Below are 18,450 nucleotides of genomic sequence, written 5' to 3' on the forward strand. Positions count from 1 at the left end.
TCACCGAGTTGTCATGTAGACAACACAATTATTAGCACTCTCTTTTTAGCACATGTTGTCTACAACATAAATTTGCGTGCTACACCATTGTAGGCTTATCCTCTTATCATTGCACTTACTTCTGTGTTTAATGGAGGATAACCCATATTTGGTGGACATGTGCCTAGTTGTATGACTTATCATGTTGTTGACTTCTATGCATTCTAGAAGCTCTCCAAAGGCCTTTATATACAAACACTTCTAGTGTACTTTCATATGGCATATTGAATGAATATATCATCATTTTGATCAACTCTCTCTTTGGTCTACTGTTGTGCTTGTGTTTGAGTTCCTTGGTCTTGGGTGAATTCTGCCCTAAGGCAAATTCTTACAGTCATGATGTCCAGAAAGACCAAGAAGGTCAACCACACATACATAACTGCCAATTGCAGGTATAATGCAATAAGAGTTACTTGTGCAATTGAAGTATTAACAGCCCTCATCTACTAAACTGGCATGGCTGCATGCAAATAAAACACAAGTGGAGCTCACATGGTTGTGGTATGTCCCAGGGCTTTTATTTAGTTTAAAGAGTTTGAGAGTATCATCTCAAAAAGGCATTTTGTGAATATCCTGCAATCTTACCATTCCATGAGATGGCATCTTATTGGGTTTTTTGTCAAACAGTTTGTGCTTCTACATTTTGGATGCAAACTATAACTTAGAACAAAAATCCATTTTTAATTATGCTTTGATGGATGTTAATATCATGTTCCGAAGCTCCCATTTTAGCACAGGTAGGGAGGATGCTGACAAATGTCATGTACCCTGTTTTTACACCTGTTAATTAAATTCGCTTAAAGTTTTGCATGGCTTTCTTAACAATTCCATTTTGTGCAGATCCTGCAATCATTTGCATCTGTAAAACCCCATCTCTTTGAGGTATTTTTCCAAACACTTCACATGCCTTACGTATGCCTCCACAATTTGTGTACATGTCTACCAGAGCAATGGCAATTGCAACATCTGACAAAAATCCACGATCAGTTTTTCTTTAATGGATGTCTATACTTTCCTCCAAAGCTCCCATTTTGGCACAGGATGGGAGGATGCTGAAAAGAGTTGTAGAGTTTGGCTTTACACCTGCCATTTGCATTTTCTCAAAAGTTTCCAGAGCTTTTTCAACAACAATATTCTGTGCATATCCCGCAATCATTACATTCTATGAACACACATCTCTTTAAGGCATTTTCTTAAACAATTCACATGCCTTGTCTATGCTTCTGCATTTTGCATGGATGTCTACAAGAGAAGTTGCGACAAGAACATCTTATAATAATCCACTTTTGACTGTTCTTTGATGGATGTTCATGCCATGTTTAAGGCTCTCATTTTGGTACAGGCAAGAAGGATGCTAACAAAGTTTGTGGAAGTAGGTTTTACACCAGCTAAATGCATTTTCTCATAAGTTTCTAAAGCCTTTTCAACAAGCACATTTTGTGCATATCCTGCTATTATTGCAATCCATAGAACCACATCTTTTCGAGGCATTTGTTGGAACAACTCATTTGCCAACTCTTGCTTTCACATCTTATATACATATCTGCAAGGGCACTGGCAACACCATCTGAATAAAATCACCGCTTTCAATTTGGTTTGATGGATATTAATATTTTGTGCTAGAGATCCCATTCGGGTACAGGCTGGGAGGAAACTGGAAATGGTTGTGTAGTTTGGCTTTGGACCTGCCAATTGCATTTGTTTCAAAAATTCCAGAGCCTTTATAGCAAATCCATTTTGTGCATTACCGGCAATCATAATAGTCCATGAGATCAAATCTCTTTGAGGCATTTTGTTAAAGGTTGTGTAGTTTGGCTTTGCACCTGCCAATGCATTTGTTTATAAACTTCCAAAGCCTTTATAGAAAATCCGTTTTTTGCATTACCTACAATCATTAAATTCCATAAGATTATAGCTCTTTGAACCATTTTGTCAAATAGTTCACTTGCCTTGTGTATGGTTCCACATCTGGCATACATGTTTACCAGGGCACTTGCAACTGTAAAATCTGACAAAGAAACTGCTTTTGATTTAATTCTTTGATGAATATCCATACCGTGCTTTCAATCTCCCATTTTACCACATTCAGGAAGAATGGTAACAAAAGTTGAGAATTTTGGCTTTACACCTGCTAACTGCATTTTCGTAGTATCTCAGAGCTCTTATTTTGGCTCAAGTTGGCAGTATGCTGGCAAATTTGAGCTCATCAGGTTAAATGCCTGTTCGCTCCGTTTGGTGAAACAGTGACAATACTTCATGAGGTTACCATATCTTCGGTAAGCTGAAATTATGGTATTCCATGAGGAAACGTCTTGTTCTTCCATGTTCTGAAACACTTTACGGGCATACCCAAATTGCTATATTTTGCATATGTGAATAACTTTATTTTCAAAAAATAAGGCTTTAGTAAATACATGTACCCTGTCATTGAAGAAGAGTGTTTTGTTTACCTTGTGAAAGCGCATTCTTGACAATGCAGGTCTGCAAAAGTTGACAATATACAGAAAACCCTACAGGGGAATTTGTGTGGGCTACTATGAAAGGGAAGATTTTAACCCTAAATTTTTTGGAGGATGGAGTACCAGACTTCATTGAGGTGTGTCATATGCAAGAGCAATGAAAATTCAATTGACCATCTACTGATTTGTTTCCCTTTCTTGCAAGCTTGCTGGAGGTTGCTATGTACTAAATTGAGCTTGACAATTGCCCTCCCTAATCAGCGAGTTTATTCAATTTCTCACAAATGTTATACAGATCAGCTCGCTGTTGGAGTCTTTGAATAACAAGTACATTGGTTACTTGGGCTTTATAGAAAGGAATAGGCAGATCTTTCAGGAGAGCGAGATGTCTCTCCCCTTTTTCTTAAATAAAATGGAAACAGTTTTAGCAGAGGAGGTTAACAGAAAATCTTTCTTATATATGAAGAAGCATACTTCTTTTATGGATTTGTGTGGGAAAATGCGGTTTGCCTAGAAAGGTTTTGTTAGAGTAATACATTATTGCAGTTATAATTAACTCCTCTGCTATGCGTTGTATAAATCTACCGTTCACTCAATAAGATTATCTAACATTTACCAGTCTATTTTGGATTCTGATATGTGCTCACATATGGAATTAAAGAAAAGAAAGATGCATAAATCAGAAAATAAAAGAATACAAACACTGAGATTTTTAGTGGTTTATCAATTTGGCTACGTCCACTTTGAATAGGGGAAATCTCTATTTAATAGCTGTATATATGGTTACACATTACAACAGTACGCCAATGACAATTGTGAAATAAACATTATCCAGTCAGCTCTTAAAGAAATGAAGTCATAATATTGAGAGGGACATAATAAAGTAACTGTTGGGCTTCAACACCCAACAAACTCCCACTTGAAGTCCAATGGATGCTACAATGAACCAAAGGTATTCTCCTATTTTGTCCCTATTGTTACTTCTTGACAATGCCGAGAGAAGCTTGACAAAACTCAAATTTCTCTCACAGGACAATCTTGGTTAATACATCAGTTAGATTTTCTTTGGTGTCTATTTGCTCTGCTTGTAGTTTCCCTCCTCAAGCACACTTCAAATGAAATGGAAACACAAAAATGTGTGTAGGTAGACTATGAAAGACAACGTTCTTTGCTAAGTAAATAGCACTATTGCTATCACAAAATAGAGTAAAACCATCTTGTGGACAATCCAAATCACCAAATAAGCGCTGCTACCATATCATCTCTTTTACTCCTTCAGTAAGAGTAATGTATTCGGCTTTTGTTGAAGAAAGTGCTACTACCTGTTGCAACCTTGGAACCCAACTAATCGTTGCTTTGGCAAATGCAAATGTATTACCAGTAGTTGATCTTCTCTTGTCTAAATCCTCGGCCATATCAGAATCAGTAAAGCCTTTTAACAAGGCATCCTTGCCACCAAAACACAAAATAAAATCAGAAGTTTCTTTGAGATATGTCAGGATCCATTTAATTGCATTCCAATTTTGTTTTTATGGGTTACTCATAAATCTTCTTACCACTCCCACTCTATTGGCAATATCCAGGTTTGTACATACCATAGCATACATGAGACTTCCTACAACTTAAAGAGTAAGGAATGCCCTTCATTTCAACTTGTTCCTTTTGTGTTTTGGGACTTATGACTGAAGTTAAACAGTAGTGATCTGCTAATGGAGTGCTGACTGCTTTGGCATCTGTCATGCCAAACTTGTCCAAAACTTTCAGAATATGGTTTTCTTGTGACTACTTGATTTCTTTTGTCTATCCCCAATAATGGTCATACCATAAATTTGTCTCCCTGCCCTTAAATACTTCATTGCAAACTGTTGCGCTAAATGTTGTTTCAATTCACAAATGAGCTTCATACTAGTGGTGGTAACTAACATGTCACTAACATAGAGCAAGAGAAGAACAAACACACCATTTGATAACCTTTTGTAATAAACACACGGATCGGATTCACAATGTAGAAACTGATGCTCAGTCATAAAGCTATCAAATTTGATGTACCAATGCCTCGGTGTGCTTCTGGTTAACCTGCAATATAAATTTCTTGCCCATGTTTTACAAAACCTTCGAGTTGCATCATGTATAGCTCTTCCTTTATGTCATTATGAAGAAATGTCCTTTTGACATCAAGCTGTTCAAGTTCAAGATTATGAATTGCAACCAATCCTAAAATGGGCACAAATGGTAGTCATTTTGACTATTACCAATCTGGCTTTGTATCTTTTCTGGCCTTTGTCCTCTTCTTTCAATCAAAATATCCATTGATTTTTCAAGGCTCTACAGTTGGTGGTAATGGAGCCAAATCCCAAGTATTTTTCGCCATCAAAGAGCATTCCGGTTCGGTGCAGACGTATCGATTCATTTCATGGAGTCATGTCCTTTTCAGATTCCCATTAAATAAGAATGAAATAGTGGGATGAAAGGATAAAGGCATTGGAAAAGGAACTTAAGAGAGAGAGGGTCAGCGAGCGATGACAACAAGAATGGGGTTGGGGTTAGTTTGTTCCGCGTCCATCCCTTATCGAATGGAATACAAAGATTGGGCGTAAAGGGCCTCTGCAGCTTTACTAAGTTTAAAAATAGGCCCTTTCTCTGCTTGCCGACCTTTTGTGATGCCTATATATAAGTCCGACTCAGGAGTAACTGGGAGAAGTATTCGCACCCGGACTAACGTGATTAACCGCCTCTGATGAACAATATGCCAGAAGCCTAGCGTGTTGGATGATGCACATCGAATGCGGGGTGGCGTGGCATAAAGCGCAAGGTGAGCTTGGTCATAGGTCCGTAGATGGGTGAGCTAGCTCCTCATTATAGCATTTCCAACTTCATGCTTTTGCGTCGAATATTCGATTCCAACTTAATGCATGTGGTTTCCCGGTTGCAGAGGCAGAGAGATGAGCCCCTGGCACTAGGGAAATTGGAGTTGGGCAAGAGACACGACGACTTCTGGAAAACGACGCCAAAGATTTCATACACCGTGGGTCAAGAAGTGTGAACTTAAATCCCAGGGCCACTGACAACAGAACTCGCATAATGGCCATTCGTTTTATCCCGTCCCGCTTTGCCCCCTCCCCCCCCAAAGTCGAATTCCATTTCTTCCCGCATAGCTTCCTTCCATTTGTCACAGTCAATGGCTTCACAGGCACTTTTAAAAATTTCCAAGTTCTGTTTGATCTGGGGAGCAAAAGCTCTGGCGCTGCCTCTTCAAAGAAGAGAAATTCATAATCTGAAAGTAAGAAGGAATTCTTCTTTGCTGCGAAGACCTCCTCAATCCTGGATTGTAAGTCGAATAAATATATTCATTGTTATTAACAATATTTTATTTAATAATCCTCTGTACCTGCACTTTCCCCTTTCAAATTTCTGTTTATTTTGATTTGAGAGTTTTTTTGGCTTACAGCCCCTCACATTTTCAATATCATTTTTTTGGCAAACCAAATTGATTGGCCCTTGCATGGCTACTTTACTCTGAATTTACAGCGTGAATGCCAATGATAGAATTAGCACAACTTTTGTTCTGAATTAGACTAGGAAACCCTTGCAGCGAGATACTGTCAATAGGATTGCGCGCAACATCCAAATCAAAAACTCTCTAGTCATGGCGCTGCAAATTTGAGGCAGGATCATTGTCATTTGCGGTGGAGATTAATTGGGTCTGTTTTGAAGAGTCGTGGAGACTAGTGCCTTCCTGCCTATCTTGCATGCCGTTGTTTCCAAGTACGCGTGACATCTACAGAAACGCATTGAGTTTTCCAATCCAAGCCTTGCGTGGGTGAATTCCACGTCTTCCCAATTTAACATGTTGGGAATACTTTATTCTAACTGCTACTCTGTGATCGTCAGGTCTGCAGGGTTGTTCTGTACAGTGGACAGGTTGAACATTTGAATGTTCGGGGCAGGGGAAGTAAGACTTGTTTGCTTCCTTCCATGAATCAAACACAATGCTTGTTCCAGAGGCTGGGTATGAGAGCGCGACGGTGTCTGTCCTGTTTTATGGTGAGCACCCAAATTACTTTCTCCCATGTCTGAGATGGAAATTGGTGAGAACTGTGCGTGTGAAGGAGAAGTCGCATTTTATTGTGCCATTACCCCAATCATTACTTGTAGAATTAGTTTCAAACAAAGAATCTGAGAAACAGGGGTGGGCATAACATGTGTCATCGGAGGCATTGAGACTAAGTGATGAATTCTTCCACTGTGTAGACTTTGTAGGTTAAACAGAGGTACCATTATTGGCTGTCTTTCAAAGGTACGCAATCCTTTGTCTTGTCCTTGCACGTTCAACCCAGTAAACACTTTTTCGTTTAAAAACTGTTATGTTAAATCTACGATGTTGTGATTAATTCTCTGAAAAAAAATATAAAGATGAAAAGAGAAACCTCTTTAATACACTAAAAATTAACTAATATAGTTATTAAAATAAGTTCTAATACCCTTCTTTAATGGTCATTGTCTAATTGCTGTATTTTGGTCACAAAATTTTCAAAACATCTGGTGCTGCTGAAACCTTCCATAGATCTGCAAAAATGACTAAAAAGCCAAATTCTGTCCAAAAAAGAACAGAGAGGGGTTCCCACTTCTTCAGAATACTATGCAAAAGAGACAATCTTGCCAGTGAGATAACTTTGCCACTAACCATACCAAAATCAACAAATCTTCTTAGTGGAAATCATCACAAAATTTCAATCTGATATTGGATAGCAAAGCTGCCATTCTCTGTAGTCAGAGACATACCAAAAACAATTACCATGAGTTTGAGGAAAAATTGACAAACCCTCCAAACTTTGCAGATGAGTAGGATGCCCCAAAATAGACTGCAAGATGCCACAATCTTTTTAGGAGAAAAAATGTTAAAAACCAGACATGATTTTGAGGTGAAAAATCAATCTAATCCCAATAAAATTGGAGACATAGATAACAAATTACAGAACTTAAAATTAACTCTTGCTTTTGATTTACTTTACTTTGAGTATGAGGTAGGCTCATGCTCCTACTAAAGCGGGGGAAAATGTTCTATCTTAAATTGAAAGAAACAATCATTTAATACCCAGAATCATTTAATACCTTTAAGCTCCCACCTTTCATGAATTTGAGGTCCATGGATGCATGTGTGCTAAAATAGCTTTTTCTCCCACTCTTTCTTCCTTTTTCCAATTCCTTCTATGTAGTTTCTAAGACTCTGGGATTATCTCTCCTTAGGATAATCTTGGTATAGGTCGACTCAGTCAACCTATATTGGTATAGGTCGACTAGGTTGATGTGTACCCAAACCTATTTTAGTTTGGGGCCAGTCTTATCTTGAGTGTTTAAATTGTTAAATGTGGTGACATCGTTGGATTGCTCTGTTTTTGTTCCCAAAAATTAGTATATGACAAAGATTGGGAACTTCATTTTCACACACATGAATGAATACACACAAATACAAGCTCTCAAGGACATCAAGTAAACATATTCAAGGCATTCGTCAAGTTTTGAAAAAAATTCAGAAGTTCTTTTTAGGATTCAAGGATCCATTGTGAGCATTTCCTCTTCAAGATCTTGCATTTTGTTGGCCATAAAGGGAGGAGATTTGCATTATGACATTCATCTTCTTCATGTATGCACATCAACATCCATAATGACATGGTTTATTATTGATTATATCCATTACATTTGTGAATATTTCTTACATTCCTATTGAAGACTAAACAACAACATCTAGCGTAACAAAACTCTTCTTAACAAGGGTGACATCAATTGAGATAAATCATTGTATTTGATATACTTATTTACATGATTTTTCATTCTTGTCTCCTCCATTGTTAATTTCAAAATGGGGTCTTGACCAAGGCAAGCCTCTCCTTGCCCACCCCCCAAAAAAAAGAAGCAATTTTTTTGATGTGTAGGATTCGGTAATCAGATTTCCAAATTTGAATTTGGGAACCTATAGTCGGAAGCTTCTGGGAGATCTAAGGTCGACTGTATTTATACCATTCAAGAACATGTCAACTTGGTAGAACATATATTAGTATAGGTCAAACATGTTGACATATACATGAAGACCTTTTTTCATGATTTTTTGGGTTTTTTGTCTTGGTTCTAGATCTATAGTCTGTTTCTATTTCATTGTCTCTAGTCACTAGTAATTTTTTGAGCATAAAGGTGTTTTGTACTACTATTTAAGTTGAGTCACTTTCTCTCTCGTCCTCTTATGTCTTATTTCCAAATTTGAAATTGGGAACCTATAGTCGGAAGCTTCTGGGAGATCTAAAGTCGACTGTATTTATACCATTCAAGAACATGTCAACTTGGTAGAACATATATTAGTATAGGTCAAACATGTTGACATATACATGAAGACCTTTTTTCACGATTTTTTGGTTTTTTTTTGTCTTGGTTCTAGATCTATAGTCTGTTTCTATTTCATTGTCTTTAGTCACTAGTAATTTTTTGAGCAGAAAGGTGTTTTTGACTACTATTTAAGTTGAGTCACTTTCTCTCTCTTCCTCTTATGTCTTAGATTGGACTTATTGCTTTATTAGGGTTGTACATATATTTCTTACATTTTTTTCATTCAATCTTAAGCAAGTTTTAATTAATCTCACACTTAATCAATCACATTGTAAATCTAAAGGCTAATGCACATTGCATGAAAGAGGACTTTCTTGTGTACTTCCTTGGTATAATTTGGGTTTAGCTTTGGCATCTATTCATCTTACTTGGGTCTTTCCAATCTAACTTGTGTTATATTGAGACTTATGTTTGGAAGCCTCTCTTTCTCTTGTATTGAATGACTTAGGGTGAAGATGTTTAACTAATGAACTCATCTCATCTTAGTTTACATTAAGAAATTCATTGCTCCATTTCCCCCCTAAATATTATTTACTCATAGATTATTGAACACCAAGAAGAAGTCTTTATATTAAAATTAATCATGCATGTCCATTACTATCTAACCTTTAAGGAACTACTAAGAACAATCACAAAAGTATACCAAGAGCCAATAAAAACCAAAGGAATTAACAAAGGATAATAATTCATAAACTAGGTGGAGACACCACTTCACACATGTGATGATCCATGGAGCATTGATGATGATCACCAATGTGCACATCTTATATCATCTTAGTCTCAAAACAAAAAGATGTTGATGAATGCATGATTTTTCTTCTCACACACATACCTTAATCCAATATTTTAAATCTTATGAACCAGATAGTATTAGATTATAGAGGTAGAGACATCATGGTCAATAGGGGGAAGACATTGGAAAATATAGATGCTCGAATGTAGGTACATATGATGATAGGCAGTCATATTTAAACAAAATAGAAAATTAAAATATTCAACCATCCACCACTAATTAGATATGAAACAAATATGACAATGTAGTTAAAATAACACCATAACATATAACACCAATATTTTGTTCTTGAGGAAAACTCAATAAAGGCAAAAACCCTAGAGTGGATCAAATCCACAAGATGACATACTAGCACATATGAAACCTTGCTAAATGTACAATCAGGAATGCACATGCATTCAGGAACACACTTGGAGCTCACTACTATATTACAACAAGGGCAACAACCTTGCTTACAAAAATATAATTACAACAAAAGATACAATTCAAAGAATGAACAAAACAATTCACAGTTATGAATTGACAAAAAGAATCAATTATGGCAATACAATTCCTTTGAAGCACAACATTACATTGTACTCATACCTCTTCTCAAACCAATTTGATCTCTACTCTGATAAAAAACTTCACAACATCATAATCTCCTCAGAATGCACACCAACTTCATAAATGAATTCACTTACATATACAAGCCTCAAGCACATATAAGTTTGGCTCAATATATGCGATGATGCAAAAATTAATTACATAAGGCAATGTGATCCCATAAGTGTTGACTAGAACAAACATATAATCCTTTACAAAAGTAATCAACATAGTAACACTCCACTAAATAATCTAATAATTAGATCAACATGTTTCTTGCCTAGGCCAGACAAGAAATAAATTCCCCTTCTTTGTCTAATGAACAAACAAATTTTTGTGCAAGTAATTCTTAAGGAAAGGAAGAAACATAAGAATGTATGTCTCGATGGAGTAGCGTAAATCGTCGATCACAAACCTGCACCATCAAAACTTTCTGAACCAAAAGTTGGACCACCATTGAAGACAATTTGCTACTAAATACCAAAAGTAACTAGTCTACATAAAAACTTTTGTAACTCAACCAAAATAGCTAACCACCATATGAAATAGAAAACATAGAATGTAAGCACTCCAAAAATTAATCCACAATGATTGTAAGAGTGGGTGAAAAACAAAGTGTGTCACCACCGAACCAATCTATAAACCAAACAATAAAAAGTACTCTATTTGATAAACAAATATATTGAAATCAATGACAAAACATTGATGCCAAATATAACTAGCAATGATTCCACTCTCGACCAGTCTCTCAACAATTACTATCTCTAACAAAACTAACATCAAGGTCACTACTTAGACCTATACAAAGGTAGGATGGTGAGACTCAAGAATGGAGTGTCACTTGTCATTTTGAGAAATCCTTATCTCATTGAGGAGACTCTACTATGTTGGCTCAATGTTTCTCAGTTGACCACAACTATGTTAGTTCAGTATGTGTAGATGACCATGACTATGTCAACTCGTCACTGAGATGATCTTGGTAATGATGTTTTGATTAAGTAAAAATAGGTTTTGAAAGGAACCAAAACCTTTTTACAAAGGGCAAGAAAGATATAACAATGAGAATCAAAATACAATTGTGGAAAGCCACTTGGCAAAACAAAAGGAAACACCAAAGTTCCCAACAAAAGGGCAAATAGCCCAAGAAGTTACAGACCATCAAGATTTACATTTTGGTCCAGTCTTTTGAGAACATAAAGACATATCAAATGAAGGAACAAAGGATTTGCCTTTTTTTCCTTTGACTGATGTCCAACCATCCTAACCTTCCCAGTAGCCTTCTACCAATCCCTTCTGACCTCCAAAAACCCCTCATCAACAGTGCTCTGGACAAAGTCAACAAAAAAAAAAGGGATAGCAACAACATTCTGATCCAAAGCCGTCAAAGGAACAATAGTGGAATCAACAAAGATAACAACAGGCAACGAGTCAGAAACAACATTATGATTCAAAACTGTTGTAGGGACAACCTTCGAATCATCAGAAACAACAACAGAATCCTGAGCCAAAGAGAGATCAAAATGCGAAGAGCTATCTGAACCATCCACCTCTGTTATGGTAATGATGTCAGTTTAATCTTGTTATTACATTTAACCTATTTTTTTAAAGCTATTAGTTCTTATTAAGAACTCCACTAAGGGTTAGCCTAGAGACCACTTTGTGTCCTGTCTTGCCATCGAGAGCCTCTCCATCCCAATACTCTATACTAGCCAACCATATTGTTATAACAAGTGTATGATATAATACCCAAGAAGTAAAAGTACAATGTAATAAAATACTCTAGCTATAAAATAAGACTCCAACAATAAAATACTCTAGATATAAAACAAGGTAGCTTAAATTTTCTTCAGACTAAGAGCACAAGCACTTAAATCTAGTCCTAAGACATAGCTCAACTATGCTTAAGATGCAGTATCAACATCGTACATCCACACTCTGAGTGGTCTCAACACACCATATAGTGAATCAATGAACAATGCAAAGCAATGGGCTATAAACATACAATTAAATAATCAAGGATTTAGAGACTTCACTCATGGAGCAAGGAGCACTCAATTGGTCTCACCCAAGAGCACAAGTCTCTCAAGACCCCATAAAGATAGGCATGGTTCTTAATGTGGATAGTATGGTCTCCACATTGACGTTTAGAAAATGATGAGTGCAACTCAATAATGCAAAATTAAGACATAAAATTGTGTAGTTCAACATATATACATGGGAGCACATTCATGTAGCTTAAATTACAAGGCAGCAATATTGAATCCTCTCAAAATTGAAATCTCAAATAATAAATCCATAACTATAGAAAATAATCATTATTTAAAATAGTAGAATCTCAATTTTAAATGAAATACTAAGTGGACCAAAACGCAGTCTGAAACCAATTAGACCATTAGAGACCATGGAAAAAGCTTAAAAAATCAAACCTAAAAAAGTGATAAACTAAAAATACCCTTTGGCACTATAACTGTCCAACACCACAAAAATGCATTAAAAAATGTAATGTTTCATTCTATTTAAAAATTTGGACATCATAACATTACTTTGTACAATCATTTAAAAATAAAATCCTTGTAAGCCCAACTAGGTTCTAAATTTAATCAATCTCACAGGAGAAAGGAAGATAAACATCCCACTAAACATACAACAAAAACACAAAAAATTATATGGATAAACACAAAAGTAAATTTAATTCTTACCTCTAACAAAGGTGGAAAATCAAATTAGGAAGAAGAATTTCAATAAAACACAAAATCACTTAGATTTTTAGCAATGTGAAGCAATCACAACACAGTTCCAATGAGATACTACTATCAAAAATCTGATGGGACAATCACTCCCAATGGGAAAAACAATGAATTCAGTCTAAGAATGTTTGAATACACTTTGAATTCCAAAATACGTAAGTGAAAAAATGGATTCTAATTTTCAATATAATGCACCTCTTTTCCCAAAAGTAAAAAAGCTAAATGAAATTCACTTAAAAAAAAAATTAAAATCCAAAAATGGCATAATTAAAATTAGCATAATAAACTATAACTCATCACACTAACTACAAATACTCAATATGTACATTTGGATACTGGTTCAACACTATTATGCAAGGGAGTCAAGATTTTACCAACACAATAATTAAAGGTGTAATATATCAATTTGGATACATCATCCATACATGGATGATATTGGCTAAAATTGTGAATAACAAATGTTTGATACCTAACTTTACTAAAACATACACACATTAAATGTAGTTACTCCTAGTACAAATAATTGAAGTACATATATGTAATAATCCAAAATGCAACTAATCGAAGGACACTTTAGCATAAGAATCATTGGTGTAAATGTGAATATTATGAAACCATCTCTTTCATATTTAATCCTCAACATTCATCATAGATAAACATTTTATTTAAATATCAAGTATTAAATAACATTTTATGAAATTTAGAGCATATGTGTCAATTGCAACTCTAAATAGATAACCATCAACATGACATAACACAATATTGCAATGAACACAAGAACATACATCAATAGATTTTTAAATACATCAAGATAACATAATAAAGTATCATTGAATACAAAATAAATTAGATATCATCATAAAGCATCATGCCACATTGCAACTAGATCATAATGCATATATGAACAGAATAGTATAAACAAGTATAATCTATCATCTATCTCAGCAATAGTATCAACCATATCAAAATAATATACATTTTAACCAAAATAATTCACGCATATGGATAGTTATGCCAACATATAAAAATAATCTAGTTTGAATCAAAATAATCGAAATAGAATACAACCACATAAGACACTACATTTAGTGTTACCTTTAATTTCTAAATTTCATAGCTATCCTTATAAAAGAACTGTTATTCCCAAATGGTTAAAAGCATGTCTTACACATTTGATCCCCAAACGCCTTATTAGTAGTAAATTTAAGGCACCCACATAAATTATCTTCATGTTGGGCTGCCTTGGAATCTCTACATAAATACAAATAATGTTTTTATTAGTGAAACCGCAAGGGTCTCTAGGTAGGATAGGAATTGTACCGTCTAGGAGTTTGGGGCTTTTGTCAATATAATAACAAGGTTTGGTATTTTGTGCCAAATGAATTATCACTCTCAATGAGCTCAATGAGATTGGAAGGAGGTATCTAACGCCTCTCTTTTTAAGCTCTAGTCTGGTGTGGTCTTGTGGGTGTCTATGGTTTTTAATCAATTTACTATTAGTTTTTAGGTTTGATTAGTTTGCTTAGTGGCGTCTCTCTTTGTGAGTCCTTTTTTTAAATCTTGTATTTTTTTTTTCAAAGAATTAATGTTTAATTAGAACATTAGCATTAGTACCTCTATCATAATGAAAATTTCTTCCACAATTTTCTATGATCTTAAACTTTGACCCATACAAATTCTTGATGTTAAGAGATAATAACACAATAGAAAGAAACATAAAAGAGAAAATACCGAACCAGAACGCTGATGCTAATTGTTGAAGTTTTAGAAAGGAAATATAACAACGTGGAAATAAATCACAACATAATATATCATAACATGAAAGTGCTGCTACAAAATATTCTTTATTTATTGTGATACAATTATAGATACAACATCTATAGCATTCTTTCGAGATTTATAATCACCATATATCCTTCAACTCTTCAATGGTTTTAGGCATTTGAATATGATGTTGGCTAATCTCCAGATAAAATGCACCAAAGAAAAAATAAATCAAACATGATTCTTTTTCAGGTTCATGAAAACATAGCGATTTTTTCTCAAAAATTTTGTTATTTTTTTTATCACAAAATGTATAGATCATGAAGATCAAATGCTAAAAGTTTCAAAAAAATTCTTTGTGTTTTCATTTTTTTGAAATTTAGCCAATGATGCAATTTGTAGGGAGGATAGCTGCCTCCTTTAAATATAACTCATATTTTAACCCTATCATCACCAGTAAGTTTTTACATATTTAATATATCAACATTTATTTATTTGCATATATAATATCTCAAAAGACATTTCAAACTTCTAGATGTTAAAACTATAACTCTAATCACAGATTGATCTGACTATGTAGATCACACAGACCTTAACATTCTTGAAATACCTTATGAAATGCCTAAGATTTATATTGCTCTTTCTAGGCATGATCAACTTCCCTTCTTGAAACAATTATGTTAACCTTAACTAGTTTTAGTTAAGCTAATTTACATCTTCATTACCTTGATTGGGCAGCGGTCATAAGGAAGCATTTGGGGCTGACCTAGATAGGGTCATGTCCCTTCAAGGGACATGCCCTTTTGGTATGGTATTTAGGTAGGGTGTGATTGTAGTTAAAGGACACACAAAGAATACCAAGCCTTCTGCTTTATCCAAGTTTGCCCTATTCGATCACTTCCAAAAATAAAAGATTTCAGAATAATAATTTCATTATTGACATCTCTTACAAGGTCTGAAAAAAGATAATTTTCAACAAGCATTGGAGAAGGAATTATATGGTATCAAAGCTCTAGTAGTCAAACCTTGGCTCTGTAAATTAAATAATCAGACTTGATATATATCTAGCATCATTCTTCTATCTTCAATGGCATACACAATTAGACCCAAGGACAGGTTCGATGGGAAAGAACACTTTGATGCTTGGAAATTTAGAATCATGATGATTCTTGAAGAAAATAATGTAAAATAATTTGTTGATTTAGCATCTAGACAACCTACTATTGAACCTCATAAAACTATCTGGAGTAAAGGAAACAAGAAAGCCATATAGATCATATTAGATGGAGTAAAAAATAAAATAGTACTCATGCTTATGAAACATCAAACAACATTTGATATGATGAATGCATTATTAAATGCATATGAGGTTAACAATGCAACTAGAGTTCTCACACTAAAAAGACAACTAAATCATATACAAATAAAGAAGGGAGAATCAATGAATTCTTACTTCCTAAGAGTTGTCAGTCTAAGAGATGAACTTGCAAGTATAGGAACCATAATTAATGACACATAACTAACACTGATGGCTATAGATGGATTACCAGATTCATGAGAAACATTCACACAAGGAGTAAGTGCCAGAGACAATTTTCTTGACTTCAAATGACTTAAGGGAGATTGTCTTTAGGAAGAATCCAAAAAACTTAAGAAACTTCGAAAGTTGACAATTGAAGATGAAGAACTTCATGTTCTTAACACAATTTCTATAAAGGTAAGAAAAAGTATTTCAAGAAGAAGAAGGGTAATCAAAGGAATGACAAATCTAAGAAAAATCTATCCAAAGTAAAATGCTTCAAATGCAAAAAAAGTTGGACACTATAGATCTAATTGCCATGAGAATTCTAAAAAAAAAAAAAAAACTATACAAACATTACCAAAGAAGATAACTATGATCCCGAGAATCATGTATTGTATTCAACACTATCAAATGAAGTATCAAGCAAGGCATAGGTGATTGATAGTGGATCATCGTGGCATATTACAAGATACTAAGAATCAATAGACTCTATATAAAAAAAGTTAATGGTGAAGTCATCATCAGTGATAATTCAACAAATTTCGTCAAAGGAATTGCAATTAAAGTCGAGTAGTTCTCTTCTTCTCAAAGGAGTACTCTATGTACCAAGAATAAGAAGGAATCTAATCTCAATTACAACACTCAAAGATGATGGACATAATGTTGCATTCATGGACGGTAAAGTAATGACATGGGATAAGAATTCCTCAATTAAGAAAGCAAAATTGATTGGTCAAAGAAAGGGGTACTTGTATGAATTAAATTCAGAACCTAGTCAACCTATTCAAGCCTTAATTCATAAAGTTGTTGATATAAGCACATTATGACACAAAAGATTAGAACATCTAAATTTTAAAACCTTATCAACTACGGAGAAGATGGTTACTAGTTTACCCAAGTTAAATAAAGACCATTCAAGCATATGCAAAGGATGCGCTTTGGGTAAGAGCACCAAAAATCCATTTCATAAGAACATTATAAAAACTAACAATGTTTTGGAATTAATTCACTCAAATTTATGTAGACCTATGTCTATTCCTTCTCTTGGAGGATTAAGGTACTATATACTTTTTATAGATGACTTCTCTAGGAAAACTTGTATTTACTTCTTAAAATGTAAAGAATCAAAATAAATGAGATTTAAAGAATTTAAAACCTTAATTGAAAACTTATCAGGACATAAAATTAAAACTTGTAGGACTGATAATGAAGGGACATATACCTTAGATCTGTTTAAAGAGTTTTGTAAAGAAACAAGAATTAAGATCTAGAGTATATCATTCCTTATAACCCACAACAAAACATGATAGAAGAAAGGAAGAATAGGACAATTATAGAAGCTGCAAGAGCTATGATATTTGATCAAAATCTAGAATATTATCTTTGGGTAGAAGCCTCTTGTCCTGCTATCTGTATTCAAAACAAAAGCCCTCACTCCTACCTAAGAGATAAAACTTCTAAAGAAGTCTTTACTAAGGTTAAACCTAATATAAGTCATCTTAAGATTTTTGGGTACCTAGTATACATACATGTTCCAAAAGAAAAGAGAATTAAGTTAGAACCCTCGAAGAGGAAAGGTATTTTTGTAGGGTATAGTGAAACATCTAAAACATATAGGATTTTCATACATGGTTAGAAAAATACTGAACTTTAAAGTAGGAATGCAATTTTTGAAGAAGATTTAGCATTCAAAAGAGTCCTAAGTTCTAGAGATCTCTCTCCCTTAGCTAGTTCTGGGGAAAATATTGAATCTAAGTCTCAGAGGGAGAACATTGAAGAAATTGAAGATGAAATTTAAAATCTCAATCTTGAAGAAATTTAAAATTCTTAGAAAAGACCACTTTGGGCCATTAAGACAGTAGAGGAAGCACAAGACTTCGTTGTGCCATCTGGAATAGTTAGAGAAAGCAAAAGACCTAAAAGATTTTCTAGTTATGTAAAAAATATGAATGATTTGTCTAAATAAGAACCAACCAATATTTTAGATGCTATTAAATATACAACGTGGAAGGGTGCTATGATGGAAGAATACCAATCCATTATGAAGAATGATGTTTGGAAAATTGTTCCAAGATCTGAAGGAAAATCTGTTGTTTCTTGCAAGTGGATATTTAAAATAAAGCATGCTGTTGACTATAGCATTGAAAAAATATAAATCCATAT

General features: G+C 34.4%; 1 protein-coding gene across 1 annotated transcript; it reads right to left on the bottom strand.

The window, feature by feature from the left end:
* Positions 1-826: 826 nt before the first annotated feature.
* Positions 827-2,093, bottom strand: LOC149537478 (pentatricopeptide repeat-containing protein At4g18520, chloroplastic-like). The gene is made up of 4 exons (XM_089802333.1): positions 1,985-2,093; positions 1,621-1,862; positions 1,123-1,201; positions 827-1,005 (listed from the first exon to the last, which is right to left on the bottom strand). Exons 1-4 carry the CDS (start codon positions 2,091-2,093, stop codon positions 827-829), a joined length of 609 nt encoding a protein of 202 aa, XP_089658459.1.
* Between the last annotated feature and the right edge of the window lie 16,357 nt (positions 2,094-18,450).

This window comes from Cupressus sempervirens, chromosome 9 (assembly GCF_028749045.1).
Source record: "Cupressus sempervirens isolate cs-2001-9-10 chromosome 9, ASM2874904v1, whole genome shotgun sequence".
In the NCBI taxonomy this organism is placed as follows: Eukaryota; Viridiplantae; Streptophyta; class Pinopsida; order Cupressales; family Cupressaceae; genus Cupressus; species Cupressus sempervirens.